At 41.5% G+C, this 27467-nt stretch overlaps 1 protein-coding gene across 1 annotated transcript; it reads right to left on the bottom strand.

Annotated features, from left to right (window-relative positions):
* Nucleotides 1-695: 695 nt before the first annotated feature.
* On the bottom strand, nucleotides 696-27113 carry asz1 (ankyrin repeat, SAM and basic leucine zipper domain containing 1). The gene is made up of 13 exons (XM_017697150.2): nucleotides 26890-27113; nucleotides 26149-26248; nucleotides 23918-24040; nucleotides 20304-20418; nucleotides 9819-9930; nucleotides 7947-8081; nucleotides 7497-7618; nucleotides 7292-7364; nucleotides 7022-7078; nucleotides 6027-6139; nucleotides 4699-4804; nucleotides 3192-3305; nucleotides 696-1059 (listed from the first exon to the last, which is right to left on the bottom strand). Exons 1-13 carry the CDS (start codon nucleotides 26995-26997, stop codon nucleotides 913-915), a joined length of 1425 nt encoding a protein of 474 aa, XP_017552639.1. The 5' UTR covers nucleotides 26998-27113; the 3' UTR covers nucleotides 696-912.
* Between the last annotated feature and the right edge of the window lie 354 nt (nucleotides 27114-27467).

Here is a 27467-nt window from a genome sequence, read left to right as displayed (position 1 = left end):
TGAACATTGGTCATTTTCTGATATTTTTCCCCCAAAGACTTACAGAGTCACCTCCAGGCACTGACCGGCACTATGAAGGTGTGCAAAAGAATGGTCAGCAAAACCAAGGTAACCGCTTTGATTTCACTTGCTAAAAGAGAATGCACTGACTTAAAACTACACTAAGAGTTGGACTAAGACCAGAAAGCATTAGATGAGGAAACACTAACGTTAAAGCGCTGTACAGTGCCCTCAAAGGGGAGGCACTTAATACATCCACGACTTTAATGATTTATATTCTTGCTGTGCTCAGCAACACACAATCAATTATTACTTTATTAATTTGGAGTTTCAACTGACTTTTGCTGAACTACATCAGTTCCTCAATGGTTATTTAAACTACATTTTGCGCTGACTCTGATCACCAATGTGAGTCTCTTTTTAAAATGCCTGGCGATACAAAACAAGATCTTGATTGCACGGCACTGGGTGAAGGAAATAAAGCTAACCGATACAAAAAGGCATTTCAGCACCATAGACAGCAGCTTGTATGTGCATTCTCTGCTACTTTCCACAAAACAAAAACATCCCAACAGCCATCAACAACTTTTCTGAACAGCCCCTATGCAGCCTCAGAGTTCTGTGTAGACTCATTATCCTCTGGAAATCAGGATTATAACAAAGCTCTGTTGGATAATATGTGATTGCAAGAGACATGAACTTGAAAGTTTTATTGACATTCAATATACGGGTTAAGAAGAACAAAAAGCTGAAATGACCCACTTGAACAAATGTATTTTTAACACAAATAGAGCCATCACAGCACAGCTTTAACAGGCTCAGACCCCGATACATCACTACAGACAATATATAATAACCGCCGATGGCAACAACTTAAAACAGAAAACTCAAACGATAAACATAAAATAATTCTCAGGGGTGGCCCTTGAAGTGTCTTGACAGCAGTAGGAGTAGACCTGCCCCAAGCACACCCACAACTATCTTCTTCAGGACTCGTCTCCTCTTGCTCGCGTGCGAACTGGGCAGAGAAGGCTGGAAGGAGTATTGTGTGGGATCCATCTAAAGAGCAGCATCATAAGGTTAGATCATCAGTTACCATAATCAGATGCACACGGTGTCTAAAGAAGGTGCTTGTGTTATGAGCTTAGATTCAATAAAACTGTAAAAGTCCATCCATGATCAGGTCCATGCGTCTGAGAGAGATCGCACAAAATTTAGGACAGCACAAAAATGGGTGGAGATCCTTGGAACCCAACTGGTCACATATCCTGCTCTCCTGCTCTCAATTTCAGGAAAGTTGGGACCAGTAGGTGAAATGCAAATAAAAACAGAAAGCAGTGATCTGTGAATTCACTTCGACTTGTATTTAAATAAAAATAATAAATAAAATACTAAAAAGTTTTACCATTTTATTTCATGAATAAATACGTGCTTATTTGGGGAAAAAAGCTCCCAAACAACTTGGGACAACGATTTAAGACTAATTAAGTTGTGAAATGTCCAAAAACGTCTTAAACAGGTGATGCAAATCATGCTTGGGTATCAAAGGAGCATCCAGGTAAGTATGAGTCGAAGCTTGTCACATTTCCAAAAAATGTATCAGTGAATAGTTTGACAGTTTAAGAACATTAATCAATTTGTGATCGGAAGCATTTTTGGTATGTCACCCTGTATCGTGCATAAGAGCATGAAAAGATTCAGGAAATCTGGAGAAACCTCTGCGCATAAAAGGCGAGCCAAAAACCAGAACCGAAAGGCATCAATGCACTTCTTTGGGAATGAGCTTAATTGAACTGATGCACAGCAGAAATGTCGACTGCGGTCTGATGAGTCTTTCATACTGGCTGCATAATGATGGACCTCATGTTCTCCAGGCCAAAGAAGAAAAGGATCATCTAGACTGCTACCAGGGTAAAACTCAAAAGCCAAGGTTTGACGTGGTTGGGGAGGTGGGGGTGTGTGTGTGTGGGGGGGTAATCAGTGCTTATAGCAAGGGTAATTCACAGACCTGAGAATGCACCATTAACGCTGAAAGATATACACATTTTGGAGCAACACATTCTTCTAGAAAACACCTCTTTTGCGGGGGTCCAAGTTTATTTCAATGTGACAACAGTGAGCCAAATTCTGCACATGATGAAACAGTATGGCTGTGTAATCAAATAGTATGGGAGCTAGAATAGTCTGCCTGACCTGGAGTCCAGACCTGTCTCTCACTGAAAACATGCGGTGGATTATAAAGTGCAAACAATGGCCTCGCATGGTTGTGTAGAGTCTTCAGCCCCCAAACGATTATTTTGTCGAAAGGACACGTGACGTAACACAGTGGTAAACAAGCTCCTGTCCCAGCTCCATCACTCCAAAGAACACATTTCCACTGTTTTAGACCCATCTAGCTGACGTCTAGCAATGGCACGGTCACCTTAGGATCACGCAGAGCATCCAATTCTACCGGCAATGCTTTTGTCTGATTATACAAGCTGTGCGAACACAGCAAAGGATGCAGGTTAAACTAAGTGAATTTTCTAATTAGACAGGGAATCGGATTTAGATCCATAGTACATTATTGTACATTTATGTATGTTAGCAGGCAAAAAAAAATGTATTTTATTTGAGCTACGTCAGTTCTTATGCTTCACTGAACAATTACTAAGTAAAGAAATACAGCTCTGAGGGTAAAAAATGTGACCACAGACTGGGCAATACTGGCCAACATGACCACAGACTGGGCAATACTGGTATTTTTGCAGCATCATTTTTGACCATATTGCTGACCACTTCTTTCTTGGTAGATCAACACAGCAGGACCAAGCTCTGCAACAACTAGCACAACCTCAGGCTGTTTCTTTTTTGTCTATCCCACTGTGGCGAGACTGACGAGATCTGTAGAAATGCTCTGTGGTCTTCCTAGGGAGCACTAGCAGATAAGATAAACCACATCAGCTCACATCTCCTCTCGGCACACTGCCAGTCTATCCACATGGCCTCCATTCGCTGTCAAGATTCCAGCCTGACACAGAAGGCACCCCTGACGGCCCTCCACCAGCGCCCACCCTTCATGCTTCTTTTCTCTACAAAAGACTGAGCACTGCTTCTGAGTTATGAGCTGTGAAGACGTCTGCTGTCAGCCTCTGTCTTCAGTGGATTGTCAATGCAGAGCTAATGCACAAAGAAATATGGAAGTTACTGACCTTGCTGAGGAGGTCCCTGAGACAGGTCACTTCTTTTTGGAGGTCTCCAGCCTGAGCCACTAACTCTGTGCAAATGGCCTGAGCCTCCTTCTTCGGATCCCATGTCAGAACGAGCTGTCAATCCAAAAGGTAAACAGGAATGTTGGCTTGGTTAAGAGAAACGATGCACTCAACTTTTAATTTTATTGCTTTTTACATTTGACAGCATTTCTTTTCTAAATTTAATGTACCATTTTTGACAATATCAAGGGTACATGGTGTCACCGATGCAAAGTGCAGCTCTTATGTAACATTAAAAGCTATCTGGCACAACAGGTCACAACAAGCTTTTCCAAGCATACTGTGAATACTGTCAGCACTTAACAGCACTTTCCACTTGCATGATTGATCACAAAACAGCAAACTTAGTCCTGTTTAACTGGATTTATATATGTATATGTAGTATATGTAATGTTATAGTTTTTGGGGCAGTCGTGGGCTGGAGGTTGGGGAACCGGCCTCTTGACCGGAAGGTCGCTGGTTCGATCCCCAGAATCTGTCGATCCCTGAATACTGTCAGTACTTAGCAGCACTTTCCACTTGCATGATTGATCACAAAACAGCAAACTTAGTCCTGTTTAACTGGATTTAGCACAGCAAAGTATATGTAACGTTAAACACAAATAACGATGATTCATAGTTTCTGATAGAATTTAAATATTGCGCTACTGCTACCATCATCTCTTCCAATCTACCCAGCCAAAAAAACAATTAATGCGACATATCATGTATATCACTTCTGATATTATGTGATGGTCCTTTTTTTTTGGCCAAAATGCTCAGCTCTACCTTTTTCTGACATGAGTTATAGTTTTTGCACATACAAAACTCTGGTTAATAATTTAAAACAGGATATCATGTGTGCTTGGCTTAGGAGCGCATAAAAATATCAGAACCATGTCATCAGACAGGTAACTGCTTAAAACCTCCTAAACGGTATTGCTACTGCTATTTATTACCAGGGTCCAAGTTCCAGGCGTGTTTTTATTGTACCTGCTTTGTTCTGTGTGTCTGACAGACTCCCTATGAATTTCAGGCTGCTTCTGGTTATATAACAATTCCCTGGTTGCAGTGGGGCAGTCGTGGGCTGGAGGTTAGGGAACCAGCCTCGTGACCGGAAGGTCGCCGGTTTGATCCCCAGAGCCGACGGCACACGGCTGAGGTGTCCTTGAGCAAGACACCTAACCCCCAACTGCTCCCCGGGCGCTGCGGATCGAGCTGCCCACCGCTCCGGGCAAGTGTGCTCAGTGCCCCCTAGTGTGTATGTGGTGTTTCACTTCATGGATGGGTTAAACGAGGAGGTGAAATTTCCCCGTTGTGGGACTCATAAGGGTCACTTAATCTTAATCACTTAACCTTTTTGCTAAAGTACAGTATATGAATTCTGTAGAAATAACATGGGCCAGAAAGGCGGATGCTTGTTATCTGATAGAAGGGAAAATTAGATCTTGCACAAGTGCAAATGTACCTCAGACGGGCTGTGGGGGAACCTGCTGATGACATCCTGCACCGTCTCAGTCAGGTAACAGCACTGCTGTCTCAGGCTGATCAGAAAGTTGTACAGCTCTTCACTCCTAAAGGACAAAAGCAACTCGGCTTTTAGCAAAACTTGACTGAAGGTTCGATCTCAGCAAGTGTTACGAGGGACATGTGAGCCAATGTTTCACATTAAGTATTTTGCACAAAACTCTTCTCTTGGGACCTGACTAAACAATGATTGTATGCAAATATTTTGTCAATGACAAACAGCATCATTCATTCGGTGACAGCATTCTTGAAGCACTTCTTCTATCACTTACCATGTCAAACCCCTGTAATGGCTGACAGAAACCCAGCGATGCTGATAGCGTTATCTTAACCGGGTATTTCCCAAAGCAGCCGTTTTCTTCTCCTAACACTCTGTCAGAGGCTGTGGTAAACACTGTCAGACTCTGTGGAGTTACTATCTCCCCCAAGACGAGAGATGGGCTCTGAGCATTGCTTTGTTAGTTTTTCTTTGACCGAATGAGTGATAGGCTCTGGCAAGAGGACTAAGTGCTGGGTAAGAGCCACCGTCCTAACAGGCACCACAGGCAGATCCATCCTCTTACAGTCAGGGCACGTGTACAGGGGGCAAAGTGTTGTTTTATGGTCTCATATCAATGTATATTTTTGTACCTACATCTAATCCTTGTAACTTATGAAAAACAACATTCAAAAGGTACTGTAAATTATTTCAAGGAAATAACTTCCCCATACAGGTACCTGATGAACTTGAAAGGGTGGAGAACATGTTTACATACATCCCATTAGCCAGGAAACCAACCCTCAGCATGAATTTCTGCATAACTCTATATCCCTTTACCGTGTGTTTATAGACTACCTATCAAGAGAGGATTTAAATGCAGAATTTACTGCATGTCCCTCTGCCCTTACTGTACACCCTCAGGTCTGAATAAAGAAAATCACAGATTGATTAGCTTCATTAAGTAAAGACATGGCAGTTGGGCCAACTGCTCACAACCATCGGTCAAAACATGAGGCATGAAGAAAACGCACTCGCTCATTCCTCACTTTACAAATCATTACTAGAGCTTAAACCATTACGACAGCCTTGAAAGGAAACCCTGTGTCATCCCACTTCAAACAATGAGAACGTGGCTTGATGTTATAAAGGTAAAGTTCAGGTCTTTTCCTTCAAGGCTGAAGATAGCTACCGAATGTCCAAGATTAGATGAAGTTAATAATGCAGATGCACCTTAATGCATCCACACAAGAAAGAAAAGTACAGGACAAGATTAATGCAATGAGTCTTACCCACTATCTATGTTGTCAAGCTCATTCAAGGTGTCCACATCCACTCTGTCAAGGTGAATCTCCTGAATGGCATTAAGAACCTTCTTTTGGTCTTCAGGATCTCTTACTCCAATCTACACAAAAAACACACAAGTAAAATCACTTATGTGAGCATAAATAAATGTTTATGTACAGTGCATTTCATATTTATTAATATAATTGTAATGTAAATGTAAAAGTATTTACTATCATAGATTTTCGGGCCAAACACACATTTGAGCGCCGATTCTTACTTTAAATGATAGCACTTCATTTATGTTGTTTAAATAGATTAATATAATTTATATTGTGACTAACAGTACTGGAATCATCCTAGTGTGTTCCACGTGTTCATCTAGCCCACACAGTTTGAGTTTTCTGATTACAAAAAAGAAAAAGTAAAGAAAATTGAATCATAAAAATTCCTTTCTTTATTTTTTTCCCCCTGAGCATAAAAACCATATCTGTTAATTGAATACTGAATAATTATGGTCTCATCATAAAACACATAAAACGTCTTTTGAAATGAATGTCATTAAAAATACTGATCCAAGGAGACCTTAATCCAAACACTAGAAACTGCGAAAATGCAGATAAACCAAGACGGTAGCTGTCGTTTGAGTTGGAAAAGCACGTTGCAACATCCTTAAGAGAACTTCTGATTACAATGAGTACCTCAGCCACCACCATAACACTCCATCACTCATTAAGCCTGCATAGAAGTGGATCTTTGGGTTGGACTTGCCCCAGACACTTCCAAAACCGCTGAGCCATTGCGGCTTATGGTAGTTCATGGAATGTTATCAAGGTGTGGCATGAAATGTTCATTTGAAGGACCACCCACACATCAGACACACCACAAGAGTTTATCAGCTTCTTTTAAACATTTGTTTAAGAAAAAAACTCAACTTCTTTGTTTGCAATATCTTTTATATGTCTGTATTCTGAAAGTGACACGTCCTTCACTGTGAAAATACCTTTTCCAGGTCCTCCTTTTCCATCGTTAACAAGAAGCTCCAGGTGATGTCATTTTCCTGATTAAAAAATGTGAAAGAAATGAAAATAATATTCAAACTGTGTGCTGACTTATTTTTCTCACCTCAGAATAAAAAGGGTTAACAGTGGGTCACTGGAAAAAAAAAAAAAAAGGTTATTTAAGTTCCTCTGCATTATCTGTGCTTCAGTCTGATGAGCACTAGAAACTCTACTGGGGCCCTCTATGCCAAAGTCGTGAGAAGTCTGTTCACCATCATGACATCAGAGAGGTACTCCAGGTTCAGCCCGTGCAGCAGAAGCTCAATATCACAAAGCTTAGAGGAACTGCAAGAAACCAGAGAAAGAAATACAGCACGCTGTCAGTTTCTCAATTTTAGTCTATGCCATCTTTTCCCGCCACCACTAGAGGGCATCACAGCTTTAGCCACAATCTGACAGAACTATGCTTGACTGTACCTCTCTTTTGAGACGGACAGAGATTCAGGGTTTTGGTTGAGAAATTTAAACAGCGTTTCTGCTTTGGACGGCGCTCTACCGCTATCAGCCGAATCTCCAGAGGAGTTAAGAATCCTGAAGATCTGTTGAGACATGGGTTTAAAGAAGAGCCAACTGTTTATAATGTTCAAACATAACTGCAGCGTATAGTAAAGCAAACTGCTTCCAGCCAAGACACAATACTCCAAATTGATCAAATATACACCCAACAGTGAGATGCTCAAACAATTCCAATTCAAGATTGCTCCACATATATTATGTATGTGGCTTCCCTAAAACTAGTTAAATGATATCTGTCCTCCTTGTATCGGATGTCTGATGAAGATAGTCCTATTTTAAACAAGACTTGCAAAGTTTAAGTCCCATTTGACAGATGAGGTGAAGTTAGGCGCAGGGCCAAAGGTCAAATACCTGAGGGTGTTCGAGCTCTTTGGCCAGGTCAGCTGCTGTCTTCCCTGCTTTGGTTTTGATGGACTTGTCTGCTCCGAGCTGAAGCAGTTTTAGAACTGCTCCTTTCTGTCCGTACTGCACAGCTAAAACGAGTGCCTGAAATAACAGAAAACCTGGATCACTACAGAAAATTCTGGTGTACCAAAAGTAGATGACACTTAAAGCTACGTAGTTGCTATGTAATTAATTACAATGAACAATTTGCCCTTTTTATTCATTGTATCGTAACTATAATAAGGGCAAGCCTAAAGTGGGCAAATCGGATGATCAGCTATGCTATATGGACAAAAGTGCTGGGACACCTACAGGAGCAATTACGACATCTCACTCTAAATGAGAGGCATTAATATGGAGTTGGTCCATATTATTTTTTTCACAAATGTTTGTAAAGGCAGACTGCATGACGCATGGGTCTAGTATTTAAGAGGTGTGTCCCAATACTTTTGTCCTTATCTTGTTCACTTACGGACAACAGACACAGCTTAAGCTCAAATGAGCATCACTCACCGCTGCCCACTAAAGCACCAGCCAGACGTCAGAACTTTCAGTTAAAACTTGGCTGCAAAACCCATGATGCACTTTAATATATATTGTAATATAAGCATAATTTATGTTTTTCTATATTATATGTATATGCCCAAAACCAATTCATTAAAATCAACCCACGTCACACTGGCCCAATTTGATCAAAGTTGCGTACGATCATATGTGATCAGAATATGACCGTATATAAATTTCACAGTTTTGTTGTCATTTTCATTTTCAATTTTCATATGTATGATCAAACTCGCTCCGAGTGAGTGTGAGTAAATCTGAGTGTAACAACCTGGAAAGTGGTTGGTTTAAATAACCAAAACTGTTATATCATCTATAATACCTAAAATAAGTATAAAAATATAAAATAACAATAACAGTAATGATTTATGCACTCAGCATAAATCCTGTACAAACATGAATGGACTTATTTTACACATTCTTTTAATTTAAAATGATTAAATGTAGTTATTATTTTCTTTGTCATGTCAATCCCTGTTTTTGTAAACGCTCGGCTACATTGAAAATGAGGGTTGCCCTCAATGTACTTCCGAGTCAAAATAAAGGTTGATTGATTGATTGATTGATTGATTACACACGCAATGGTATAAACAAAGGCAGCTACTCCGTATTTCACACTGTGCTCTTGGTTTATGCTACTGACACCACCCAAAAAAGGCTAAACGCAGCTAGTGCAGAAGCATCTCATACATTGGAATAACACAGCATTTACATGTACTGTTTTACAAAAATAACCACATCATACTGTCTTAAAAACAACTTTGATGTTTGTTCATTTCACAATTTATTCTTCTCAGCGGTCATCATTTTTACAGGTCTGGTCAGTAGGGGGCGAACTGCACTCACTGCTGGACCACAAATTCCACCTAGAAGCATAGCCAGCGGCCACTCTGACTGCTGTTGCTTTATTGGCTCCTACTGGAACAACTGTATGAATTAGGGAGTACTTAACGTAAAAGATATTTAAATTAAGCACTCGTGGGGCCGACGCTTGATTTCAGGCACTGAAGCCGATTCACAATTCGCACTCAAATGAAAGTTTCACGAATCAGACACAAAGCAGATATGATTTCAAAATTTAACTAACTGTGTCCAACAAACGTGGAAAATAATTTCAGTCCATTTAAAATAATTATTGATAGGATAATAATAATTATGATCAGGCAATTATAAGCATGACGTGCCTAAGGAGAATAAAAAAAGACTAGTTCTATAATTGAAAAGCAGAAAGTAAACGTTTTCTGAATTATTCATCAAATGCACTTTGCTGTACATTACCGTGTGGCCACTGTCATCCTGAAAGTCCAACTCTGCTCCGTGAGATACCAGGAGATTGATCACCTGACAGTAGTCGTCCCTGGCTGCCAGCATCAGACACGTCATGCGGCTCCTGGACGAGGACGAAAAGCAGGTTTAGGGCACATCAAGCATCCGTGTGCGAGAGGCAGCCAGGTCAGAATGGCTGTGTCCCATTTTACCCCTCAGTCGTTTGCCTGTACATAATATTACATGCGTAGTATTCCAAAGAAAAAAGTGCATGGATTAAATAAAAGTCTTCTAATACAGTGAAGCACAATTTACCACAAAAATAATCTATGAACACTCACAGCAGACAGTTCCATGTCTGAAGAAGATCGATAAACTAAAAACTCGTGTAAGGTGGAGAACATGCTGTGGGAATATTTGACACATTCAACAATCTTAACTTTTATTTGGTTAATTTATTAAACTGATTAAGACCCTTATTAGTCCCACAACAGGGAAATTCCACCTCCGCATTCCATGAAGTGAAACACCACATACACACACTAGGGGGCAGCACACCCGGCGCAGTGGGCAGCCCAATCCGCAGCGCCCGGGGAGCAGTTGGGGGTTAGGTGTCTTGCTCAAGGACACCTCAGTCATGTGCTGTCGGCTCTGGGGATCGAACCGGTGCCTTCCGGTCACGGGGCTGGTTCCCTAACCTCCAGCCCACGACTGCCCCCAATTATTTAAAAAAGATTATATTCAATTGTACTACAGCACTTCAATGCTAAAGTTCCATATAAAGCAAACAGGGAGGACGATATAGAGCGAATGGATATTCATAAAATAAAAAAAAAGTAAAATAAAAACATGAAGAAAAAAACAAAAAACAAACAGTACAACCATTTCAGGCCTTCTGTCTTATCAATAGGAAAGTATTAGGGGAAAATTAAATAATTCTTCAATGAATCACAATTTTCTCTTGAAAGATTTGGCAATCAATTTCCGAGAAGACGATCATATTTTACATACCCTTTGCATTCAGCCTGCTGTATGAAACATTCATGGACAGGCAGAGACGGTATAAAACAGGGTACTATGGCACAGTGTGGCTTGAATGAGGAAAATACCCTGCAGGATCTTATTGACACACATTTACAGTCACAAATTATTCTCAATGTTCATGTACATGAAATAAAAGTCCTGAAATGTGGTAAACATAAGCCTACATAACAACAGAGTTGTGTACAACCACCTATCAGGCTGCTATCGGGCTAATTCAGTATTACTTACAGTAATAGAGAACTCAGAAACACAAGCCAGTACATGACTAGGAAACGCAGCGTTGAGCAGAGAAAATATGTTTCAGTGGAGACAATTCAAGTTCAACACTGACTTTCAGATTTTGGGAAGCACTTACTTCAAAACAATGGGATCTACCTGCTTACAAATGTGACCATGAGGGACAGGGACGCAGTTCCACTTACTGCTCTAAAATTCAGGGCTGTGGCTAAACTAAAACCTAAATAAAGCTATATCTACAGACCAAAAATGACATGAAGACGCAGAACATTACATTATTGAATAAAGTTCATTTTATTTAAAGATTAAACTCACAATCAAAACATTCTGACATACAAAGAAGCCAAAGGATCTTTAAAAACACAAAATAAAATAAGTTTTCAATTTAGCAGTTAGGATTGGGACAGACACCTCCCAACAGAAAGTACCATATAAATTAAGATTTTGTATACACTCAGCTTAATAACATCTCTATTAATGCTCTGGGTTTACATAGATCAGAAGATGATCCTTGTAAACATCTAAGGAATAATTCATTGCTTTTCTATGTTTTGGCTTGAACTAATTCAGTTGAACGTCACATTTATTCTTAGTTATTGACAGCAAATCTTAATGCAGGCTATTTAAAAGAAAGAAAAGCATCTTAGTAGCCTGAAATATAATCTATTTGAATCGTGAGAAGTCCAGAGATTCCCAGCGTGCGGTCAGGGAAGTCAGCATGTGACTAATATTTATGGGACTACAATGGAAAGCAGAACCTCTCATCAAACATTACACAGCAAGGTGAGGTCTGTGTGTGATGTAGTTTTGGTCTATGGGAACGCTTTCAAGCAATTCATCACTTTAACTGACACTTCCCCAGAGAACAGGTCCAAAACCGGAAAAAGATCTGACATCACGCGCAGGTGAGGGACAGCACCATTATTCGTCAACATGACACTATCTTGCAGCCAGGTACGCACTTCCTCTCCACCGACGAGTCGGGTGACAAATGTGTGACGGCTCCAGAACCTTTTCCCAGGGTGTCCTTCTTTGAAGGTGATGCTACAACAATCAGGAAGTTTGCTAAATCGATAGAATCAAATCTAATACAAGGCAAAGCCTGTACTGGCGATATTCCACCTTTTGGGAAGGTAATGGTGACCAATACCTCACTGGAGGATGTAGAGGGAGAACATGAATATAATGATTCAATCACAGTGTGCAACACAAAAATAAATGAGAAATAAATTATTAACCTTGATCAGAATTTCAATAAGGTCAATTGCTTGTGTGGGTAGATAACCAAAAAAAAAAAAAAAAATCCGGAAGCAAAGCTCTAATCTCATGATGACCGTACAGCTTAGGCTGAGTTTAATGCTTATGGACAGAACGACGTTATATCATATTACGGGATTCGGTTTCATTCACAACATTCAGAAACATTTCTGCTTTTTGCTATACTCTTTAAAAAAGGTGAGAAATGTGAAAAAACTGTGTCCCAAATGATGATGAATTAATAATTAATTTATTAAGATTAAGCAGCCCTTATTAATCCCGAAACAGGGAAATTTCACCCCCTCATTTAACCCATCTGTGAAGTGAAACACCACACACACACTAGTGAGCACAAACACACTAAGGGGGCAGTGAGCACACTTGCCCGGAGCGGTGGGCAGCTCGATCCGCAGCGCCCGGGGAGCAGTTGGGGGTTAGGTGTCTTGCTCAAGTACACCTCAGTTATGTGCTGTCAGCTCTGGGGATCGAACCGGCGACCTTCCGGTCACGAGGCTGGTTCCCTAACCTCCAGCCCACGACTGCCCCACTGCAACCAGGGAATTGTTATATAACCAGAAGCAGCCTGAAATTCATAGGGAGTCTGTCAGACACACAGAACAAAGCAGGTACAAGAAAAACACGCCTGGAACTTGGACCCTGGTAATAAATAGCAGTAGCAATACCGTTTAGGAGGTTTTAAGCAGTTACCTGTCTGATGACATGGTTCTGATATTTTTATGCGCTCCTAAGCCAAGCACACATGATATCCTGTTTTAAATTATTAACCAGAGTTTTGTATGTGCAAAAACTATAACTCATGTCAGAAAAAGGTAGAGCTGAGCATTTTGGCCAAAAAAAAGGACCATCACATAATATCAGAAGTGATATACATGATATGTCCCATTAATTGTTTTTTTGGCTGGGTAGATTGGAAGAGATGATGGTAGCAGTAGCGCAATATTTAAATTCTATCAGAAACTATGAATCATCGTTATTTGTGTTTAACGTTACATATACTTTGCTGTGCTAAATCCAGTTAAACAGGACTAAGTTTGCTGTTTTGTGATCAATCATGCAAGTGGAAAGTGCTGTTAAGTACTGACAGTATTCAGGGATCGACAGATTCTGGGGATCGAACCAGCGACCTTCCGGTCAAGAGGCCGGTTCCCCAACCTCCAGCCCACGACTGCCCCAAAAACTACAATGATATGATAAACTGCCGACTGAAGAAAGATTCTCCCATTTGAAAGATAAGCAGGTTATTGTGTAGAAATAATTCAAACAGGCTTGTTGGGATTTTGAAAAATGTGTGTTACAGTTTGTCAACTTATGTTTCTTTTGTACACTTTCTGTCAAGGTCAAGCCACGCTTAATGGCATGGCCTAAAACTGTGAATTTCAGTACAAAAATTCAGTTCAGTATTGTACATATACCAAGGCCTCCTGCTTGGTGTCCTCCAATACAGTATATCCCTCTACTGACACATGCTGAGGCCTACGGTTCGGCGTCATCTGAGATAATGTTGCCTTCCCGACAATAAATGTTGAAATATGACTGAACTGTACTTTATTTGATTTGACATTCAGTTTTTGACTATATAAGATGTTGATATACCTACTAGGCTACTTCAGCATATGGCACTGAATCATGAAGCAAGTCAAAGTATTATGTCCTGGACCTTCTATGTCCTAGACACTTCTATGGCATAATTATAGCACTTTCAGTTGACTGGGGCAGATCTAGCAGTACAGAAATTTGACAAATTCATGCGGCTAGGGCAGCATCCTACGACAGTGCCGCATTTAAAATCACTGAGCTCTTATCAGGTTTACATATTCTACAGCCAAAGTTTGTCTATGGAGATTGTAAAGTCAAGTTCTTGATTTTATTCACCTGTTAGCACAGGGTGTGGCTGAAGATCATTTGGAGGGGTATCCATATACCTTTGGACAAGCATCTTGCAAGTATTTCTGCTTTTTTACCAAGTGTTTTGATTCCACCAGAAAAAGAAGCAGGCCATTTTTTTTTGTGTGTGAAATCATTTTGTCTTAGGTCGGGGATGTTTTCGCTTGGTCATGTAATACATTGAAATGAAATGAAATGGATTTCAGCTAAAACTACCCAGTAAAAAAACAAAATACTCAACTCTGATTTTTTTATACTTCTAAATCAGATCAATTACATCAGTTTGTTCAGCGTTACGTGGAGGATGGACTATTTTGTGTGTAGGCCAACAAACCTCTGTTTAGCATCATGTGTTAAACATTTGGAGAACACGGCATCTGAATGGACACAAGTGTTCAAGCTCAACTGAGGAAAACAAGCTCAACGGAGATGAACTATAATGAATTAGTGCCCTTATTCACTGCATTTACGTACCCTTATTTGTCCGTTCAATGGTCACTCTATGCCTTAAGAGAGGAGAAAATGATATCCTAGTTTAATTATGAGGATAAATTCCAGACGTGACAGCCACAGTAGTGCAATATTCTTGATCACAAAGCTAACAACAACAACAACTGACTGACTGACTGACTGACTAACAATAGAGAGGTGCTTCCCTGAAGTCACTTATCCTTTCCTTGTTTTTCTCAATGTGGAACCTAAACGGTCTAAGCATGAAAAGTGGTATTCTGACCTTGTGAAGGTGCTACAGTGGTTGTATGAGATGAGAACGAATTCCACAATTAGCCAGCCAAATTTCAGGAAAACAAAAAAAAATCTTAAATTCTAAAAATTGGACAACATTAAATTCCTCTTTGAATTCAACACTATATCACTGAATTATTAAGATACGTGTATGAAAGCAAAACTCAATGTTATCTCTGAACTTTAAACCAAGTGTTCCCTGGAGCTGTTTTTATTATTTGCTCTCTCCTCTGCAGAGAAACAATATGATAAGAGCAGCAGCATAACATTACTCAGTCTACTGTAGACGAAGAGTGAGACAAGAAGTGAAACACACATTCCATTAAGACTGTTTTTACCTGCATTTACACAAAACAACAAATACCTTCAGAAAATATCAGACACCACTGAGCTAAATAGCCTGTGTGTGTTCAAATGCAATACTGCAAAATTCCATAATGTGGTGTACCACAGCACCATAAAGCAATATTTCACTCAAAAGTGCTAAAATCATTAATAACAGACAGCATGTGCTATTATGTGCTATTCACTCCATCACAAACACACCACATAAACCTGTATCTTATCCTACCTCTAATTAATGTCTAATTAATTAATCTAATCAATATCTGCTGCTGCCAGAATGGTACAAGGGCAATACATACGCAAGTTCTGTGCAATATCTATAATCATTACTGTATAATATCTACAATTACTGTGCGATATCCAGTCATTACCTGCTCAGAGATGTGCAATATCCATACAACTGCATGTGTAAACTGTAAATTTATAGTTTCTTAATTCTATTTTTATTTTTTATATTTTTCTGCTAACAGACGCCTTGTTTATTTATTTATTTCTGTGGTATAGCTTATATTTTGTATTTTGTATGATGCGCATCTTTGTCTACTTACTGCTCTTTATCTGCTGTAACAATGCAAATTTCCCCCAGCGGGATAATAAAAGTGTGTCTTATCTTATTAGCATACGCATCTTTCATTAAAAAATCAAAACAATACAGAGTAGCTTTGTAAAATTACGGTCTGTTCCACTCCAAAGGAAAGAAATCTACAACTACAGCCAGTCGGATCTAGTCTAACCAAATGTGAAGGCAAAAGGAATTTAGTGGACTTTACTATCAAGACAGCTTATGAGGAATGAAGGTCAGTAGAGACAAGACAGAATACATGTGTGTGAATGAGAGGGAGGCAGGTGGAAAGGTGAAGATGCAAGGAGTAGAGGTCGTAAAGGTGGATGACTTCAAATATGTTGGGTCAACCATCCAGAGCAATGGACAGTGTAGAAAAGAGGTGAAGAAGAGGGTGCAGGCAGGATGGAGTGGGTGGAGACGGGTGTCAGGGCTGATGTGTGACAGAAGGAAAGCAGCAAGAGTGAAAGGGAAGGTCTACAAGACAGCAGTGCGTCCTGCTATGATGTTTGGTTTGGAGACTGTGGCTCTGTCTAAAAGACAGGAGGCTGAGCTGGAGGTGGCGGAGATGAAGATGCTGAGATTTTCGTTGGGAGTGACGAGGCTGGACAAGATTAGAAATGAGCAGATCAGAGGGACAGTGAAGGTGGAGTAGTTTGGAGATAAAGCCAGAGAGGCCAGGTTGAGATGGTTTGGACATGTGTTGAGGAGGAATAGTGGATATATTGGGCAAAGAATGTTGGAGATGGAGCTGCCGGGTAGAAGGAAAAGAGGTAGACCTCAGAGAAGGTTTATGGATGTAGTGAAGGTGGACATGGAGATGGTTGGTGTGAAAGTAGAGGAGGCAGTGGATAGGGCACGATGGAGGCAGATGATCTGCTGTGGCCACCCCTAAAGGGAGCAGCCGAAAGAAGAAGACTATCAAGGCAGCTTATGCAGCAAGACTTTTCAGGTACATGCTTAGGTTTATTTGGTATTTGCTGGCTTCAGCCTCAGCATTTAACAGGGTGGGGCTTCCTTCTTTAATAGAAGAGGAGGGTGCTGAGACTACATAAGTATAACAGGATTGCTTTTAGACAATAATAGGCAACAAAAAAAACTAGGCTATACAAGTTACATGAAATTTTTCTAAGATGCACACATCATTGCAAACGACAAACGTGGTTATAAAAACACTAAGCGATGTCTAAAGACTACTACAGCTGAAAACCATTGCCTGTGTAACTTTCCTAGCCTTTATGGTACCACTTTAACAGTCCGGGGAACTCACAGACCAATGGCATGCGTTATAAAGATCACACATAGCGCTACTCAGCCAATCAGGTGAGAGGTGAGAAACAGCAGTCAGACAAGAAAGTGAGTCAGAGGGAAGTTATTTCACATGCCCTGGTCTAAAAAGACAAAAATGACAATAAATGTTGAAATATGACTGAACTGTACTTTATTTGATTTGACATTCAGTTGTTGACTATATAAGATGTTGATATACCTACTAGGCTACTTCAGCATACAGTATATGGCACTGAATCATGAAGCAAGTCGATGTGTTCTGGACCTTTGGTTGAGGATATTTTCTCTGGACTTTACTGAATTTTAATTAAATGCCCTTGTCCTAGACACTTATGTCATAATTGTAGCACTTTCAGTTGACTGGGGCAGATCTAGCAGTACAGAAATTTGACAAATTCATGCGGCTAGGGCAGCATCCTACGACTGTGCCGCATTAAAAATCACTGACCTCTTATCAGGATTACATATTCTACCTTTGGACAAGTATCGTGCAAGGGTTTCTGCTTTTTTACCAAGTGTTTTACAACAGTCTACCAAGTAAGGGACGTCACCTGAGCTTGAATCAAGGCACCTGACCCAAATAACCCAGTTCTAAGGAAAATAACATAGTCCTATCCCTAATAATCTAATGACCCATGAAAACCTTCATAAACAACTTCATCATAAATCACCTGTGCTGGTCAAGATGCTTGTTTAGAGGATTATAGGATGTTCTTAGGAACTTTCGCTGTTCCGGGATTTGTCTCTGACGTTTGTCTATTTCTAACAAATCAACATTAGACAAACACTTGAATAGTTAAATGGTTGAAAGAAGCTTCCTTTGCTATCTGCTTTCTTGATTGTGCCCGATCTGTAGCCCATGCCCTGTAAAATACATTAAATGGGCACTTAAGAAATGAAACCCACCTCCTATCTACACTTGCTGCTCATTTTATCAGGTCCTTTTAAGCGCTGCTGGAGTTTTAAAACACCTCAGTGTCACTGCTGGACTGAGAATAGTCCAGCAAGCAAAATATACTCAGTCAACAGCGTCCTCAGTCCAGACGCTGACAACTGATGAAGGACTAGAGGATGACTAACAAACTGTGCAGCAATTATCAGCTACTGTCTAACTTCACAACTATAAAACAAACCAACGAGGTAGGTGTTTCTAATTTGAATGGAAAGTAAGGCCTCGTCCACACGTATCGGGACATTTCTGAAAACAAGGCTTTTCCTCTGCGTTTTTTTTGTCGGCCACTAAGAACATATGCTTCTTAAAACGCTTCCCAGAGTGGAGATTTTTGAAAACTAAGACGGAAGTGTTCACACAGACCGGCAAATCATTGTGAGTGTTGACATTACACCATTAACATGCACACGTCTCTGGCTTGGTTCATTTATTTAGCATGCATGACTCCTAAAATATGACTGAAGACTGGGTTGCTACTGTGTGCTTAGCAATTTGGGGGTGATCTAGATGATATGTTTACAATTTGGGTTTACTTTCTCATTTAATCCTAGTGCAAAGTTGTCAAAATGTACTGTGCTCAGGTCCTTTAAACGTGTCACTGTGTTTATAAAAAATACCTAAAAGACTCTGAAGATGTGACTTGATGATCATTAATCAAAGTTAGATTTGAAAAAGAACGACATCGCTCAAAAAGGGCAAATCCTACTGTATTTGTAATGCACCACCGTCACGGAGAAAATCTCTACATCGTCCGGAACCCAACAGGCTGTCGAAAAGTCAACATCTGCAGTTTGTGGTTTATACTACTGTGGCACATTTTTGACAGCATGTTAGAACATCACCAATGCGGGATTTATACTTCCTACATAGTCCAATATCCCTTCACTGCAGTATTCAAGAAATTTTGCATGTTTGTGCAGCTCATCAGCTCAAAATCACAAATTTTGTGATTTTGCATGTTTGTGAAACGGGACACAATGATATGGGAATTCTGGGTCAATGTAGACAGCTGACATTTTTCATGTATATATGCCATTATTGATGCCAATACAAGAAAATGAATAAACTGTAAAAAGTGAAGACTGTAATATAACACACTTCTATAGGGCTACAAACTACAAAAATAAATGAAAAGCTTTGTACTACAGAAAAGATCTGTACAATGCCGATGATTTTGAGCCCAAATAACCGCAAATGAGTATATGACTCCGATATTATTTAGCGTTTTTGAACACTTACCGTGAGCATATGAATATGTACATTCAGGTTGGTTAGTGTAGTGGGTAACACCTCTGCCTTCTACACTGTAGACTGGGGTTCAATCCTCCACCAGGGCAAACACCCTACACTATACCAATAAGAGTCCTTGGGCAAGACTCCCAACACCACCTTGGCCTGCCTGTGTAAAACGATCAAATTATAAGTCGCTCTGGATAAGAGCGTCAGCCAAATGCCGTAAATGTAAATGTAAATAAATGTAAATGTACACCAGTGGATAAAATCGACCCAAGCTTCACGCTTGCCTCAGTTCCTCAGGACTACAGATCTCTACCACTTGGGGAAAAAAAACTCTACAGGAAATAATGCAGGCATGCAGCATGTCAATACCGTTGCAAGCACACAACATTTTGTTTACCAGACTCATTATGGAAATGCAGCTGTTGCAAAATGCCAGACAAGTGCAGTCTTCTGAAGTTTGGGGAGAGGGGCAGTGTTTGACAACACCCATCACTTACCCACTTCCCTCTGGATCTCTTTACTGTTCTTCAAATATTTTGTCTGGACAGGATACAATCACTTTCTTACCACTCAACTGAGACACATGCTTGTTGACACTGGGTCATGTGCACAGCTTTGGAAGCAGATGATAAGCAGCTGGGGGTGGCCTGAAAGATACTTACCATCCATGGGCGCAACACAAGCACACTATCACCACCTTGTTTCCAACATTATCCAACCAATGTTACTATTTGGACATCAAGAGTGGACGTTCTGGTTTCATACTCGTCTGAAGTCACATGTGGAAAGTTCCCTTCACGTTATGACCTCAGTGATAAGTGAAAAGTACAATTTGGCATATCAGTGCTCTCAATTAATAAACTGACACACCTGTCTGTCTCAAACTCAAAACATGCCATCAGAGCATGCGCTTGTATGTTACCTGCTGTAGATGTTCGGGTCAGCATTGCGACTCAGCAGCAGAGCTACACATTTGGCGATTTTCTCCTCAGTAGCAGAGTTTGCTGTGCACGCAGCCATCAACACAGTGTAATTGTCTGGCTCCAAGAGACATGAAAAGAGATAAGACAAGCAAACAGCTGCTAAGTTTACATATAAATGCATAAAAATAAACAGCTAAATGCTTGAAAATGTCTACATCCACCACAAGCGCAATATTTAAGAAGTTGAAACAACCAGAGCTGTAGTGAAAATGCCTGGAAAAGATGCATTTTTATTTTGCTCCCACACACAGTTAGAGAGGCAAACATCTCCCCGGAAGATCTGCAAAAGATGGTAGCATTTTAGGGGCACCAAAGTCTACAATTAAGCACCACCTGCACTTCAACAAACTACATGGAAGGTATGCCAAAATAAAAGCCATTTCTTGAATCTAATCAAAATCATAAGCACTTCGGCCACTTTCCCACTATTGAGCCAGATGGTTCTCAGGGCCGTACTGGGCTGTTCAGAGCTGGTCTGCAGTCATAAGACTGGTTACGGTTTCGGTTTCCATTTGTTGTACCGCTAAATCAGAACCAGGAAATACCCAAGAAAACTATACATACAAATGGCTAACACTGCTAACAGGCTAACAGCTAGCCACATACCTCCCACCCCAAAAACACGTGTGAATCCATCTGTCACTGCGCTGTCATCTTGTTTATCCTCTAAATGGGTGGGATTTGAGTATTTTGTTACTGAAACAGATTGCAATGAGGTGTGCTTTTCCTGTAGCTGGACAAATACATTAGCATTTCTGTCACTTTAACAGCAGTCATTGAAATTTGTGCTCAGTCTTTATCCCCTAAACTGGTGTTTTCAATCACCAGTTCACTACAACTGAGCCCTTTCTGCGGTAGGAGGCACTGTGACCTCGCCTTAGCTCAGCTTAGCAGGCTCCTGCTTAAAACACTGAAGAAGAGGTCCAAATTTCAGCTTTCCGTCACTCCAAAACCGACCCGTCAACTTCACCTTTATCAGTTTTTCTCTTTAGCTAAGCTAAGTTAGCGAGGACAGTGGTGCTGGTGAACATCAGCTTAGCTAGGAGGCTCCAGCTTCAGAAACCAGAGAGGAGATTTTAGATTTTTGGCTTTCTGTTCTTCCAACATCAGCTGCTCGAACTGGCTTCCTCAGATACGAGTCATTATCATGTAAATGTGTGCTAGTAAAGCTTTTGTTAGTCAGAATCGAACCTGTTCTGTGGTGAGCAGCTATAATTCACTCAAGGAAACGAAAATTATTTGATTGCTTTCGGGTTTGAAATCGCGCAGCATCATGATGCTGTAAGCACAATACCAATATAAACTCAGAACCAATCAGCGAACAGCTCGGGCATTACATCACGCCATCAAATGGTTCTGTGGCCTCGAGTACGTTTAGCTAACTGTGCCAAACAAACACGCTGGAACAGCTACTCTCCGTGTTCAGAACCGTTCAGCCCTGCAGTGGAAAAGAGGCCTTAGACTTCGCTGGACAGCACTAAAACTTCGACTAGAAACAAGTTCTATCGTCAGACGAGACAACAAAATTTTTTGGCAACAAACACTAAAGCTGGGCCTGCTGTAAGAAGGACGGTTGTAGAAAAAAACTACTTTATCTCCATCTCTCATATCTACACCCCTATGTATGGTAGAGAATATAGGATGTTTTGGGGGCGTTTTTCTCTCAAAGGCCAACGGGAACCTTTTAAGATACAAAACATCATGAACTGAGGTTTGAAATTTAAATGTTTGCTTCTGTCCAAAAGCTAAAACTTTTGCTGGATTGTCCAGCAAAAAAAAATGGTTCAGTGACCACAGAATCTTCTGACATGGTCATCTCAGTCCACTTACCAAAACCCCTATTAAAAATCTGTGAATTGAGCTAAAAAAAGAAAGTCCAAAACAGAGGACCTAGGACCCTGGGGGGTGTGGGGAGATTCTGTATTGAGATGTAGTGTCAGGCTGCTCGCTATGTTTTCCCAAAATTCATCAAGCAGGATAAGAAACGATTCGCCGCTGTGATGTTGGCAAAGGGAGGGAGACAAATACATTTTTCATTATTTTATTACTCATCTAGGGCGATGAGAGTTTTGTAGCTGACTGTATATTTAGTAACAGAGTGTAGTATGACAGCAAGATGTAATCACAGAATTGCACAAGTATTCCTGCATTATTATGCAGGCAAGTCTTTTCCAGCACTGTGCCAACGTTGCCACATTCCAAAGGCTTCTCATTACAGTAAGACGCAACTTGCCCAAAGATCTGGCCACGTGACTCTTTAAGGTAATTGAGACATGGTGTTGCTGTTGTGTGTAGACACAGTCGTGTTGCAGATTTATTTGCTGTGATTAGAGGCAGGTTTAGACTACAGCAGCACTGCTGGTTAAGGCTAGGATGCAAACTCAGTCTGGTTGCGTCTGCGGTCAACAGGAAAATAAATAAACCTTCGGTGTTGGGCCAACGAAATGACGCCAGCATCACGCTCTGTGTACTGGCGTTATCAATCACTTCTGCATTCTTCCCTTTCTTAGCGGAACACAGGCTAGGAAGCGGCCGCTGCTTTCACATTTAATTATTTCCTTCCAAAGCCTGCAGCCTCAGTCGGCCTATCAACACCACCCCCCACCCCCCCACGACTCCGCACACTGGATATGGAGGAATTGTCTAAATTACTTCATTCACTCTACCACCAACATCCTATTTCACAGGGGCCTCCAGATGCCTTCAATTTTTAAGAGAAACAGAAAAGTGACGTGTAAACTGAAAACACACCGGCAGATTAATCGCATGTTTTCAATAGTTCCTCTTTTGCGTCACAGCCATTAAGTAATGTCAGATGAAACACTCCGAAGAAAGCTCTGCTTGGTTGCCATCTTTTTGCTGACACATGGACTGAAATTAAAAGAATATGCATAGGCCCACTTCAACACAGAACGCATTAATGAAAAGCAAGCGCTCAGCCCCTAAAGGATTAAGTCTAGCCGTGTTCTTTTGATTTGATATCGCAGGGTTCCTTCCTTGCGGCTGTTACAAAAACCCTAATATCTCCAACAACTGAGAGAAAGGGCTGGAGTCACTGGAAGGTCATCTGACGCAGTGCCAAAGTGACAGCTCTCACCTTCTTCCTGGTCCTTTCTGACAGTCTAATTGACGTTTAAGTCTCAAATGTTATTCACGATTCTGTTCATTCTCTGATGCACGTTTCACAATGATGCATCATGTGTATATGATGTTTGACGATCTCGTGGTGCAACCCAAGCGGAATCTAAAGGATAGTCCTGGTTTCCACTCTAGATTCCTGGTTGTGTTTTCTTTTGCAAGGTCATGTCAGCAAAGCATGCCGTCCTTCTTATACTGTTCTACACTCAGTAAACTTCCTACATAACTGCAGAATTAACTCCAACATCGATATAGACACAGACCCGTGTCTTACCCTTCAGCCTCAACTACACATCATAGATAAGTGGAGCTTTAAAATGCTGGATCACGAAGGCCTACAGGAGCCTAAGTTTAGTTTCAGAGCATATTTAGAAACAAATCTAGAAGAACGGCATGGATGAGCGCAGAGTTTCACCTCTGCTGAAGTTTGCACTCGCACCACGGTCCAGCAGCAGTTGTGCCAGGTCGTAATGGGCCACATGGACAGCGCACATAAGCGGAGTCCACCCAAAGCCCAGTCTCGTCTCCACGTCCATTCCTGACAGAACACAGAGACAAATGAGGCATGAACTCAGGGGTGTTCTATCATAGCATGCAGACCGAATATGATTGTAGATTTTCATTTAATTCAAACAGAAACAAACCTGATTAATAAACTGAAGGTTAAAAAAACAGACAATGAAGATGTGCTTGTGCTTGATTGCAGTGAAGCCAAGCAGTCAAACTCTTCTGGGAAGCTTTACACTAGATGTTGGAACACTGTTGTGGGGATCTGATGGGATTCAGCCACGTACTGATATTACACTAACAGTTCGGAATCACAAATGCCACTCCAACTCAGCCCAGCCATTGTGACCTTGTCCAGCTCCAAGGTTATATAATCTATTATCATTTTTTAAATGAATTACACAAGTTGCATGTGCAATACAAGGTCTGTGTCAGCAGCGGTTGCATCATAAAGGGTTACAGCCTAAACAGCCTTACGAAGGAATCTGACACAACATTATATCCCTTAACCCCACTGGTTGTCTAGGTTGGTTAGTGTAGTGGGTAACACCTCTGCCTTCTACACTGTAGACTGGGGTTCAATCCCCCACCAGGGCAAACACCCTACACTATACCAATAAGGGTCCTTGGGCAAGACTCCTAACACCCACTTGGCCTACCTGTGTAAAATGATCAGATAAGAGCGTCAGCCAAATGCCATGAATGTACATTCTAGGTAGCCAAGCAGTTACTTCGTTAACTTCAGCTTTTAGCTTGTCGTTCTCCTCGTCTCCTAGCTGAGATTTGTGTACTTTGAGTAGTTCATTCTCTCCATTGTGTACATAACGACTTGTAGACAGCTACTACAGTTATAGGGCTGCAATACTGCTCCCTCACAGTGACTGGCCATCAGACTTCCTTCTGAATTCACCAGCTAATGAAACAAAAGCAAAACAGCCTCTTTCCCAAAAATCAACCCCAATGCGGTTGCAGTTTTTCAAAGGTTCCTCCTACCTCACACAAAATAATATGGGAGACAAGTCTTTTTTTAAACTTTCATCTTTTTCTTACCTATAAACCCTCTCGCTCTCTCAGGACGTCTTCAGCTGGACTACTTACCATCTAACCTCCAAGGCTTTGGTGACCGAGCCTTCTCCAGATCTGCCCCTAGACTCTGGAACTCTCTTCCACTACTGGTCAGACAATCCAATTCACTCTCCATATTCAAGTCTAACCCGAAATCTTATTTGTTTGCACTTGCCTATAACCTCCCTCATGCCTTGAATGACTGACCAGGCCATTATACAGCATTTCTTATGTAAACTGCTCTGCCTCACCACACTCATAACCTGCCCTCAGTCTGCTACGCTCCTTCATGTGACCTCCCATACACTGCCTTGTCTCTTTGTTTGTATTACTGTGCTCTTGTTGTCTGTGTTAGGTGTGCTATCTATTTACTTTGAATTGTAAGCGTCTTTGGGTCCTTGATAAAGCGCTATATAAAATAAAGAATTAGAGAAGTCAAACTAAGGTAACATTAAGGTGTATCGACAGCCAGGTCACTACCTGGCTTGCTTCTGCTTTTGGTTTGCTGCCCTCCTCCTGTAACATTTCAAAACCCCAAAGCTGTTCGAAATGTTCCTCCCACCTTCAACAAACATCATCCAAAGGGTTTTTCTTAATGTTTTAACCAGCAAATCTCACTTCACAGACTGCTGTGGGATGCAAGTATGCAATGCCTACAACGGATGCAGCAAGTAGTGAAATCTTATTTTGGAGTCTCCCTTTAAAGGAGACAGTCATGAGCTGGAGCTTGGGGAACCAGCCTCGTGACCGGAAGGTCGCCGGTTCAATCCCCAGAGCCGAAAGCACATGACTGAGGTGTCCTTGAGCAAGACACCTAACCCCCAACTGCTCGGATTGGGCTGCCCACTGCTCCAGGCAAGTCTGCTCACTGCCCCCTAGTGTGTGTGTGTGCTCACTAGTGTGTATGTGGTGTTTCACTTCACGGATGGGTTAAATGCGGAGGTGAAATTTCCCCGTTATGGGACTAATAAGGGTCACTTAATCTTAAAAGTCACCGAATTCACTGGGTTAGAATGGGTGTCTGGATACTTCTGGACATCCTACAGAGCAGTCTGCGAAACTGAAAATACCAACCACTGTCCAGAAGCCGCTGAACCAGCTCGACATTCCCTGCAGCGATGGCTCGTTTCAAGGCACAAACGTTGTCATCACCGGGCAAAGTCGACCCCGACCCCTGCAACCAAACATAAGCTCACATTAAGTCTGCTAGCTGACCCACAGGGTCCAGGAGGGGGCATCAAGCAGCCGGACAGATAACCAGTTAAGCTACTAACGTTAGCTCCCTAGCTAACGCTAGCTTGCTATCAGCATGACAGCGCTGGGGACATTTTTCTCATTTGCTGTCAATGCAAGGACACCTTAATCTAAAGGCGAGGAAACGTCAGACATTCAAACAACCAGCTACCAGTCAACCACACACACGCCTTGCGTTTCAGGTGTCGTTAGCTAGGCTAGCTCATCAGGGGCGCGTTTGTTAAATATTTCTAGCAGCGCTCCGCTAAAGGCTGAGCTGAGACTCTTGAGTACGGTCATTTCTGGAGCGTGAGGACACTCACGGAAAAGCCGTGGGTGTTTATTACACTCCAGCAGCTTAAGTGCTGCTTATATGACCAAACTCTCCACAGAAAAAAGGTTCGTTTAGCGTTACTTAACCAGCGCCACTGGGTTAGCTAAGCTAGCTCGGCCGTTACGCTAACCGTCTGGCTGAAGCTCGTTAGCCGGCTAAGCTAATTAGCAGGCTAACGCTAGCGATTTAGCTTTGGTCAGCGGTTGGCACAGAACTGACAGATCGGTTCGTTTTAAATGTAACACAACCTCGGAATCTGGACTCCTGGTATAACTGGAATATCCAGTGTCCCATTCGCCACCACTTCCATCGCTCTCATCCCCAGCAGGAAAGCCGTAGTCGACACAATTTAGCATCGTGGGCCTTGTTCGAGCCGAATCGCGCCTCCTCTTGCTAGGTAGCTGGGGAGAGCAGCCGGTTGTAGTCGGGGGAGGAGCTGGAAAGACGGCCGTGCTCCCGGCGTTCGCCAGTGGTGGACAGTCGCTAGGCGCGTAATTGTAGTTCACTATAATTGGAATTCACTGTTCATCCACTCATCCATTTGTCTTTTTATTTCATCCCTCGTTTCCCCCATAGACTCCAATTCATTTTTGCCACCGCTCAAACTCATTTACTTTTTTGCCCAACAGCCACTAAAATGCATGCTCAGTCAGGGCAGGTCCCCAAGCTCTAAACCACAGCCATACTGACCCGCACTCTTTTAATTGTCGTTTTTCCATCCCTTGTTCCATCCCATTCATTTTCGTCACCACTCAAACTCTATTACTTCTTTGCCCGACAACCACCAATGTACATGTACTTATTCAGTGCAGGTCCACAAGATCAA

The sequence above is a fragment of the Pygocentrus nattereri genome, chromosome 7 (genome assembly GCF_015220715.1).
Source record: "Pygocentrus nattereri isolate fPygNat1 chromosome 7, fPygNat1.pri, whole genome shotgun sequence".
NCBI lineage: Eukaryota > Metazoa > Chordata > Actinopteri > Characiformes > Serrasalmidae > Pygocentrus > Pygocentrus nattereri.
This window is presented reverse-complemented; position numbering and strand designations above follow the sequence as displayed.